This window comes from Salvia splendens, chromosome 19 (genome assembly GCF_004379255.2).
Source record: "Salvia splendens isolate huo1 chromosome 19, SspV2, whole genome shotgun sequence".
Classification (NCBI taxonomy): domain Eukaryota; kingdom Viridiplantae; phylum Streptophyta; class Magnoliopsida; order Lamiales; family Lamiaceae; genus Salvia; species Salvia splendens.
The window spans coordinates 13,657,057-13,668,203 of record NC_056050.1 but is presented as its reverse complement, the minus strand read 5'-3'; the positions used below and the strand labels follow the sequence as shown (position 1 = coordinate 13,668,203).

At 38.5% G+C, this 11,147-nt stretch overlaps 1 protein-coding gene across 1 annotated transcript; it reads left to right on the top strand.

Moving 5' to 3' along the window:
* The first annotated feature begins 8,850 nt into the window (after positions 1 to 8,850).
* On the top strand, positions 8,851 to 10,032 carry LOC121779048. Its single transcript, XM_042176397.1, has 3 exons — positions 8,851 to 9,410; positions 9,465 to 9,583; positions 9,647 to 10,032. Exons 1-3 carry the CDS (start codon positions 8,851 to 8,853, stop codon positions 10,030 to 10,032), a joined length of 1,065 nt encoding a protein of 354 aa, XP_042032331.1.
* Positions 10,033 to 11,147: the final 1,115 nt, after the last annotated feature.

Genomic DNA, 11,147 nt, shown 5'->3' with positions numbered 1-11,147 from the left:
AAAGTTGTGAACCGTGTTTATAAGCAATCGAGGTGGGCTTTCTTTACTAAAACTCTTTTGTGTTTCAAAATTATGATATTGGAGATATAAGGATGGTTTAAAGTGTTATGTCATGCCATGATTGTTTTGATGTTGAGATTGTTGTCTGATGCCTAGTTCGTTTGAGCTTGCTCCGTTAAGCTATATGGCTATGTGTGAAATGAATTCGGGTCTGAGTAGGGCCGCAAACCCTATCAGGCTGTGTACACAGGTGGGATCGGGAGCCGTCCTTGCTAGTCGGCCGGTCTCGTGGGCGAATAGTGTTGCCACACTTTCGTCGCACTATGGTAAGAGGATGTGATTGATTGATTGTGGAGAAAGTGGGGAGGTTGTTTTGACTGGCCAGTCTACGAAAATGTTTTGTGATACTCGATGATATTCTTTTCTAAAATGTTAAAATTCGAGTTCACTATGGTATGGATGACATAACTTTTATCAACTATTTTGACGTGTGTCCATTGAGTATACCAAGTACTGAGCCCTGCTTATGTTTTCCCTATGTGCAGGTTGAGCGGGATGTTGCGGCGGATGTTGAGTCGAGCTTTAGGAAATTCCCGGATGCGTCGTGTCTTCATACATGGGCGTCATCCCTTGACACTTGTTTTCCGCTTCCTTATTTGAAACTATTTTCTAACAGTCTTCCGCATTAATCTATACAGTTTTATGCCACTAAGTACTTTGAGACATTTATTCCCTGCTTAAACATTTTGTAGACTATAACACTTCATCTTGAAGTTTAATTGAGTTTTCATATTAAATGTTGTTCTTTATCGTTTCCCCATAGTCACGAGTTCTTCGTCTTTACTATCCTTAGTAAGGGCGGTGCTGACAAATAAAATGTGGTATATAGGTGGTTTATTTATTTTTTGTTATTTGGAAAGTTTTTCTCATGATGATGTCTTTTTGGGAACCTACACCAAACTTTTGGAGTGCATGCTCAGCTTCCTATCTTCTATAAATACCTTGATGTCTTCGATTTTCAATCATCCAAACACATTCAAAATCTGAAAAGAAAACACCATCTAGCATCTTAGAGCATCCACAATAGGGGCGGCGCGCCGGCCGCCCAGGAGTCGCCGCCGCCCCGTCTAACTATTGTAGGAAAAGCGTCCACCCCGACGCGGACGAATGGGAGGGGGAGGAACATCCATCGGCGAGCAGGCGGCTAGGCCATGCCGGTGCGCGTTCGGCGTGCCTACCTATTGCGCGTCCGGCCGGCGGATTTTTTTATTATTAATTTAGAAAATTTTTGAATAAATTTTTATCAAATATATTTAAACAAACCCTTACCTGATGAAGAGGAAATGGCTGAAAGAAGAACCGTGGAGAGATATACGACGAATTTGGATTCTGGAGAGATACATACGAAGAAGACGGATGGAGGCTATTAAATTATGTTATTCTACATATGAAGAAGACGGACGGAGGCTATTAAATTAGGTTATTCTGTATGGGCTTGATAGTTGTGGGCCTCAATTATATATTTAATTATAATTGATTATATAATTTGTAGTACTAACTCAGTACTCTAACTATGTTAATAATACACGAATTTAGTGTTTTCAATTTTAATTTATTTAATTAGCCGCTTTTTTCTAATTATGTATAGTACGATAATTTTAATCTCCATTGAATTAAAGTATACAAAGAATAAAATAAAGTGAAATGTGGCTAAAAAAAGTGTTCACTATTGCTGCGGAAACTTTTTTTTGTGGCCGCAGACAAATTAGAAGTGGCCGTGGACAAAAAAAGTGGTGGGGCGGGAGGAAGTTTTCACCCTATTGTGGATGCTCTTAAAGTTTCCAGTTCAGTTAAAGAAAATATTCATTATTTCTGTTTTCTTTTATTTTGTCATTTATTATTATCATGTTCTAACAGTATATTCACCTATACAATCATTATTTTACAGCAGCTGTGCAACTAAGTGGTTCTGTTATACAATTATATAGTATTTGCTTCTGTCCATTCTCTATAAATTCTTTCATTCTCTGGTCATATGTATTCTTATAATGGTTTTGAGTTCTGACCTTTTTTAATTGCCTTTTCTTTTTGTGTAGAACATCTCTCTGATCATCCATTTATCACTTCATGCCTCCTTCTTTCTCAGTTTATAATCTGGCAAAAAGTTTGAATTCAGTCTCAAATTAATATTCTGTGTAGGCAATTATTATTTATGGTTGGTGATATAGTGTAGTGAAAAGGTTTATGGAGTTCACCTCTGTAATGTTTACATCCATTAACATCTCTCTGATCATCCATTTATCACTTCATGCCTCCTTCTTTCATTGCTTATAATCTGGAAAAAAAATTGAAATCATTCTCAAATTAATATTATGTGTAGGAAATGAAAGTTTATTATTTGTGATACACTGTATTGCAAGGTTTTTGGAGTTCATGTGTATTGTCTACATCCATTGAATGCTGTCAGTTGTAAATTGTTTATGACCATCCTATTGTAACTTCCATTATCATTTTTCAGAGCTTATAACATGGCCAACAATGTGAGATCAGTCTTCTAGGTTACTTATAGGTTTCTCAGAAAGCATATGTTTCACTTGATTTTTCCAATGTTGCTAATGAGAAAAGTAATGAATGGTGTGTTAAAGGATCTTAACTACTTTTTGGAGCTGATTTTGTTGAGGTATTTCTATTTTGTAATTATATTTTAGCTATATTTATTATTTTGTAATTCTTCTTACTGTTTGATAACTCATTTTTATTACTCCTAACTATTATAGGTATCTCAGGAAGTCTTTCTTACACCTGCCACTGTTACTAATGAGAAAATTCATGAATTGAGTGTTGAAGGCTCTGTGAAGTGATGTTTGGAGACTGAATTTGAAGGATGTGATGATTCTAATAAAGTTCAGCTGAAGAAGAAAGAGAAAATTACTGGTCTTAATTAGATGGGAAATCAGATTTGGGTTTTATGTGTTTTGCAGTTTTATTTTTTCCTTTTTTGATCTTGCAAGAGTTCTCATCTTATGTTTTTTTGAGTTGGTTTTTTATTGTCACTGAACTTGACCGTTTTTTTGATGCTGTAGTGGAATGTGCATGTTTTCCATGTAGTCAAGTTAGTTAGATGAGAAGAATGAGAAAATTTTGTAATGTTTATCTATCCCTTTATTTTATAATGAAGTTTTTAAGTTATAGTTCATTATTTTTTCTCACTCCATAACAGTTTAGTAAAAGATATAAGTTAAATAAAATAAATATGTCAATCTTTTAAGAGATGCAAGTTCAACATAATAAGCATTTTCAATGTTCAATCCATCATTCACTCAAATGCCATAAAAAATTATAATATATGCTAAAAAAATATGGTTGCATATGTAATACATATACATTGTAGAATTATCTGTACAAATTTAGTTATACACTCTAGTTCACTTACCTTTTTAGCTCGTTGGGATTATTCCCTGGTTGCTCCTCTTCATTTTTAACTTATTTTTAACTTGAAGATGTCTTTGTTTCTGTGTACAATTGTGCCTGCTGTAAATTATGATCTCATAGATTAGTATAGGCTTCAATAAACTTGATACAATTTTTATTAGCACTATAAATACCTGCAAGTATACAGAGTAGGTATAGTATAACTAAAGGTTAGTATCGGATATCGATCACGGGGAAAACTGACACAAACTAGCTCTCTTCTACTAAAACTCAATTACTATTTGAAGAACCAAAAGATTTTTGGATTTTTGAAAACAAAGAACAGTTTGAAAGCAATAAACAACTAATTGCAGATAAATCACACAGATAAAAGTATAGAGATAAGGGAATTCCAGGGATGTGTGTTCACAGTTATGGTTATACAAATTCCAACTACAATACCCTAGCACAGTTCTTACTTTGATAGAACGAGTCACCTAGTTTATGCTCATGCGATGCAAACGTTGGTTACAAACATTAGGGTTGTCAATCCTAAATATGTAACTCCTAAAAGCTCCTAAGACCCTTAAAAAGTCCTCACTTTTAATTAACAGTGCCATTTTAAAGGGAAGCTAATTGTAGTGTCTATTAAGTGGATCTAACTCGCCAAACTCCTGTCACGATTATGTAGCTGGTTATATTAAATCATCACAGAATGTGTCACTCAAACATGAAGCATTATCCAACAACTTTAGGAAGAAACAAAGTAAGAACAAAACGGATATTAAAAAGAAAAGGAATTGTATAACCAAAGTCGTTACTAACACATCCCTAAAATCCTATGAATTTAGTTACACATGATAGAATAATCTAAAAACATAGATTGAAGGGAAAACAATTGGAACATAAAACTATTTGAATCCTTCTCCAACTCCTTGCACAATGAAGCACTCTAACTTTTAACCTCTGGAAAGTATGTTGCAAAAAAGAGGATTTCTAATGAGAAGTTTGAGGGGGTATTTATAGGAGAAAAATCGCCCCTTCTCAAATAAGGAAAATGGTTGCAAAATATGGTAAATCTTGTAGAGAAAATTAGGGCAAATCTGATCGCCGTTCTTTTGTGGCGGACTGCCGCACCTTGGCCAGCGATCGCCATGCATTGATCCGAGGCTTCTGACTCTTGGGTGGCAGTTGCCACGTATTGCCTGACGGTCGCTAGGCGTGTCTTCATTCTATGCACATATTTTCCGAAACGGACCGCTACAGATATGGCGGTCGCTGGTTGCTCCCAGAAACTCCAGATTTCTTACTTCGCATTTTGACTCCTTTTTAAGCTCAAATATGCACATTTCTCACAAAACATGTCAAAATACCTAAATATATAAAATATGCAAATAATAGACATGTAATGCAACTTTGATATTCAAAAGGACCAAATAATGGCCTTAAAACCATGCAAAATCTGGGCGTATCGACTCCCCCAAACTTACATTTTTGTTTGTCCTCGAACAAAACATGACACAATGATAGACGCACAGAATGCACAAGGACTAGACGTCGTAATTTTCTCAAAAGATGGAAGAATAGATTAAGCATGTATTAATGCAATCAAATCAAGCAAGGCTTATTAGTGCACTTTCATTACTAACTCATGGAACATCTTGAAATCATGCACTCACATGTGGCAAACTTCCAAAGATGGGAAGTGATTTATCTTTCACTCTCAAAGTTTATATGGCAAAGTGTATAACTCTCAAATCATGCATCATGCAAAGTTTACCATAGGCTTGCTCAAAGTCTAATCCCTCCTCTACTAAATGTGATTAAGAATCAAAAGTCTGAAATGTCTTTATTTTTTATTGTAATGTAGGCTCTTTGGTACGTGAGGATTATTTGGCTAAAAAGTGACTTCAAAAATAAAAATATCCCAAGTAGAGTAAAAATAACTCCACTTTTCTAATAACCCAAGACACTTTTAACACTTTATTTTTCTCCTTCAACTCACTTTCCAAACCTTTGATTTTTCTCTATTTTCTTCACAACCTTTCACAACTTTTTCTTTTCTTTCTTTTCTTTCTTTTTTTCATAAGCATCCTTTCTAAGATTAAGCACACAGTTTTAATTTTTTCTATTTCACAACTTGAACTTTTCTATGTTTAAGCACACTACTTTTTATAATTTTCCTCCTTATCTCTCCAATTCCTTTACAAAAGATAAAAACTAAACTAACCCAAAGAATTGTCCCCATTTATTTTAACTTTCAAAGAATATTCTTAAAGGCTCAAAATTAGCTCCAAAGGGAAAATTTTGAGAGGGTCGAAAATTTAGGAATAAAAGTAGCTAAGAAAAGATGGCCTAACATTCTCCTAAATCAACTTAAACACTATGTAAACTTAGGCAGACTAGGAGCAAGTTCTAGAAACATATACATGCATGCAAATAGATCACACAAAAAATAATTAAGGTTCAAATCTCACAAGGTATAAGCATGATTTAAGGGGAAAACAATACAAATCGGCCATAGCTCGAAACAAATGGGAATAGCTCGAATAAAATCAGAGTATCATTTCAACAATCAACAACTCCAAACGAAAATATCTCAACAATACACGAACTCAAAAGAAACAATATTTAGCGGTAGCATTTCGAGAGTAGAATAATGCTATGTATGAAGACACAATATATTCTAGACATTTGATAGACATTCTTCACTTTTATGCTCAGCACCCACCGCGCTCGTCACCGCTCAACCTGCACATAGGGAAAACACATGCAGGGCTGAGTACTTGATGTACTCAGTGAACAAATGCCAAAACAATTTTATAAAAACAATTATATTATGCCACCATTGAGTGACCTCAGGGTTTTAACTTGAAAAGGCCCGAGACACTAAAAATATCCCAAACACAAACTTTCAACTCATCCTCAAATCCTTTTTCCTCATCATTTCAAAACACAACCATTTTCCGTGATTTATTTAAGAAACTGTCATATCTGTTCTTTAGGGTGCCGTGTAAGGGGCCACTTTCCACGAGCACGAAAACTGGCCAACCCGTTCAATGACTCACGGTCCTCATCATGTACACTAGTCCGAGTAGGGACGCACCCTTGCTAGGAACCGAATTTGATTAAACTCATAGTAGGGATTTACTCCCCACTAAATAATCATCATCTCAACAACCTCAACCTCAACAACAACATCAACATCAACATCCTGTGAACGAGAATGTGGCCGCAAACTCGATCACTAGACCGGCCGACCCAAAAGACGGTTCACGATCCCCATTGGTGTACACTAGTCCGAGTAGGGACTCACTCCCTAGTTAGACCCGAATTCGATTTCAATAGGTCTAGTAGGGACAACTCACTTGCAAAACAAACATATAGGCAATTTCTCCAAAACAAAAACATGGCATGGCATACCCTTTGCAAACTTTATTTTTCCTCAAAAACATATTTAAAACATAAATCATTTTTCTGTCAAGGTCGAGCATCATCATATTACATCCACAAAGTCGAGCAATTCACAACCAATTCACAACATATGACAATCACTTTCACACCTTAAACACATATATCACATTGCCATGGAATGAAATAATACTTGGCAATCACACCTAGAAAGCAATTCATCACTTTAAAAGATGCTCAAACCGGACATAATAAATCGCAAGCTCTTGAAAATAATTTAGTTCGAAAGCCCACCTCGACTGCTTAAAGGTGTCGCACTTGAGTATTTCCTCTTTCCGGATTAGAGTCTCACGGAACAATTCCCTTTAGATAAATAAAATAATAACACAACAATCAGCGCGAGAAAAATGCCAATTAGAATGCATGCACCCTCATTAAGGTCTTTTATCTCGTTTCTCGGTTTTCGCATATTTTTGATTATTCGGCGGCCGCCCAAGACATCGCTTGAGACGCCGGTCGGCCGCTTACGCCCATAATTCCTCCGTTGGCTCTTCGTATTTCTCTCCACAATATCGAATTAAAATCCCAAAATTATTTAAGCACATAAATTATCATCGAAATTATTTTCCCTCGAAAATATATTTATTTCGGACTTAGGATAAATTATTCGTACTTCAAATTATTCGGGAGCTAATTAAATAATTTCCCACGATTAATTTATCAGCCCAAGAATCAAATTAATTATTTAGTTAGCCCAACTTAAATAAATCCTCCAATTTAATTTTAAGGCCCAAATCGTTTTAAAATAACAAAGGCCTAAATCTGAAAAAAAACAAATGGCCCACTTAAACTCCTCCCTCCTTCATGCCCCAAACTTCCTCTCTCCCTATCTCTCTAATTCTCTTCGCCCAAAACGGGCAATTCCAGGATCTCCGTCGCCGTCTCCAATTCCGCCAGAGCCGTCGGTCGTCTTCAGCGTCAAGCCACCGCCGCCAATCGCCGGAAGAGCTGCTGCTGTCTCGCCGAGAGGACGCTGCTGTCGCCGCTGCACAGAGTCATCGCTGCAGTTCGCCGCTGCTCCGTCTGCACAAAGCCGTCGGCTGTTGTTCGCCGTTGCTCCGTCGGTGGTCGTGCAGCCCCGAAACATCACCGCAGCCCCCGGTTCGTCCCAAAACCAACCCGAACAGCCCCGAAACCAACCCGGTTTCAACCGAACAGATCGGTTCTCATTCAAAGTATGCTTCTTTTCATTTTTAGTTAACAATTTCACTGTGATGGGTGTTCGATTATTGGAGTTTGATTGGTGATGCTTGTTGATTGCATTATGTGGGAAGCGTGTAGGATGATATGTCGTGAATAGAATGCTAAAAATTCATGCTTTAAAAATTGGGTAGAAATTATACCTTGGACAGATTTCGAAAGACAACTGGTAGCTCTCTCTCTCTTCTCACGAATTTGGTTCTCCATTTCTTGAATTGAAGTTGTGAAGAAGAGGTCTTGGTTTTCTTGCTGCAGAGAACGAGTATAATTGGAAAATAAACTGAATTTGGAGATTTAAAATAGAGGGATGGGTGGTTTGGATGTGAGAGAGATTTGGGGAGAGAGAACGGTTTTTCCAACGTGGGTTGAGGGAAAGAAAATATCTGAGAATCTTTAATTAAATGATTTACTGACTTTGTGACCAAGTTAGATAAATTTGATTTTTTTGAATTTTTTTTCTGGGGGAACAGGAACCAGGAGGGGCAGAACAATTGGGGATATCAGAATCTAGGCGACCAGTCCAATTGGGTCAATAGGAATCAGAACAATCCAACAAACTCCTATGTGCCACCACACCAGAGGAGTTACCAAGGCAACAACCAGAACCCTCAACCCAACTACCAAGAGTATCAAGGGTCGAGTCAGCAATACAACAACAATCCGGGAGGCCATGGGAATTTCCGTCCAAATTAGGGGCATGGTCCGAACTATCCTCAAGGACCGAATACCAGTCAACCGCACCCCAGGCAGTCAAAAAACCTCGACGAGATGGTGAACAATTTGGTTAGCTCACAACAACACATGCAGAACAATATGCAGTCCAACAATGATGTGGTACATAAGCTTCAAGACGCTCAAGTAGAGCAACAGGCAGCCATGGACATGCTGGAAAAGCAGCTATATCAGATCGCAACTTCCCTGAGTGAGATGTGCAGAAACGAAGGACGGATTCCTGCCTCAGTTAAGCCACCGGACAGGGCGAACGTCAGTCAGATCACCCTCAGATCTGGCCGAGAGTATGAAGGTCCGACAATGAAGATTGATGAAGGGATGAATCAAACCCCACTAGAGAAAGAAACTGAAACAGGGGAAGCCAGAACAAAGGATGATATCCAGAACAGAGACTTTGGGAAACCAGTACCCCAAGCGGCTGACCCACTCTTTTCAGACCCAGGAGCTGAGGTGGAGGTTGAAGAAATAAGGAAAGAAGCTGGAGAATCATCCAAGGGAGATGTCAGCAACAAGGCGAACCAAGTGAAACCTTTTCCCTACAGAGGGGAGGTCAAGAAGAAGAAGGATGATCTGGTAGACTTCATGGAAATCTTCAGGTAGCTGGAAATCAACCTGCCGCTTCTCCAATCCTTGAAGCTGCCCATTTTTAGCAAGTTCATCAAGGAATTTATCACCGGGAAGACTAAACCCAATGGCAAAATAGTGATCGGAGAAACTGTGTCGGTAGTGATTCAGAAGAGGAGGATGTCGTCGAAGCGCACTGACCCAGGTATGTTCACTCTTCTCATTTCAATCGAGAACATTAGATTTGAGCATTCTATGTGTGACCTAGGAGCATCAATAAATGTTTTACCACTTTCCATCTATAAGAAATTGGAAAGAGTAAGAATGGTTTATACGAAAGTGGTAATTCAATTAGCGGATAGGTCGTGCATTAGTCCCGAGGGTGTGCTGGAAAACGTGATAGTTAAAGTGCATGATTTCTTGTATCCAGCTGATTTCCATGTGATTAAGATGAGTGAGTATGAATCTGCTGAATCTAGCGGAGTGCTTTTAGGTAGACCATTTCTGCGCACCGCTAAGACCATAATTGATGTGTTTGATGGAACCATATGTTTGGATTATCATGGGGAGAAATTCACGTTCAATATTGATGAGGCTATGAAAAAGCCGTTGGATGTGGAAAATATGCATGTTGTGGATATTATTAAACCCTAGTCCAAGAATATCTCGAGACCGAATTAATGCATGAGCATATTGACAATTCAAAGCTAAGCCACTCTATTAATAGAGAGGTACAAGGATTGTGCGAGGCCATAAATACTCTGGAGTTGACAAATGAGGAGCTAGCAGAGGCAATTTCAGAATTCTATATGAGTCCTGAATCCACCAGGTCAAAAGGATTAGCCTATGCGGCTAGTGTGGAAAATTTTCCTGGACCCAAAGGATCAATTACCCAAGAGATGAAGAAGAATCCACTACCCCAGGAGATAAGTCCGCCAAAAAATGAGCTGAAGACACTGCCACCTGGTCTAAGGTATGCTTATTTGGAGGAGAACGAGATGTTCCCAGTGATCGTCAACAGCAACCTGACCGAGGGACAAGAGGGTGAGTTACTGGAGGTGATCATGAGGAATAAAAAGGTCATAGGATGGACTCTATCTGACTTAGTGGGAATCAGTCCCGACCTCTGCCTGCGTCATATTCGTCTGGAGGAAGAAGCCAAGGCCCACCGAGATCCATAGAGGAAATTGAACCCGAATATGAGGGAAGAAGTCTTGAAAGAAGTCCTGAAGCTACTGTCATTGGAAAACATCTACTCAATCCTAGATAGTGAGTGGGTAAACCCAGTCCACATGGTGCCGAAAAAGTCGGGACTTGAAGTGGTGAAGAATGAGAAGAATGAGCTAGTGCCCACAAGACTAGTAACATGCTGGAGAATGTGCATCGACTACCGGAAGTTGAACGAGGCTACACGAAAAGATCGCTTTCTATTGCCGTTTATCGACCAGATGTTGGAGAGGCTAGCGGGCAAGAAATTCTTCTGCTTTTTGGATGGCTACAGTGGGTATTTCCAGATTTATGTAGATCTGGAAGACCAGGAGAAGATAACTTTTACGTGCCCTTTTGGGACGTATGCCTATAGAAGGATGCCCTTTGGCCTGTGTAATGCACCGGGCACTTTTCAGAGGTGCATAATGAGCATCTTCTCGAACCTGCTGGAAGAATATATCCAAATCTTTATGGACGATTTCACAGTTTATGGGAGTTCCTTCGAAACTTGCCTAGCTAACTTGGATCTGGTATTACAGAGATGCCGAGAGAAGAATCTG

Bases quoted from the DNA above. Each gene is read 5' to 3' on its own strand.
- LOC121779048 (XM_042176397.1), top strand. From the start codon at position 8,851: ATGGTGAACAATTTGGTTAGCTCACAACAACACATGCAGAACAATATG. The intron at 9,411-9,464 runs GTAGCTGGAAAT...GCCCATTTTTAG, and splicing joins GACTTCATGGAAATCTTCAG to CAAGTTCATCAAGGAATTTA. The intron at 9,584-9,646 runs GTATGTTCACTC...TGTGTGACCTAG, and splicing joins GTCGAAGCGCACTGACCCAG to GAGCATCAATAAATGTTTTA.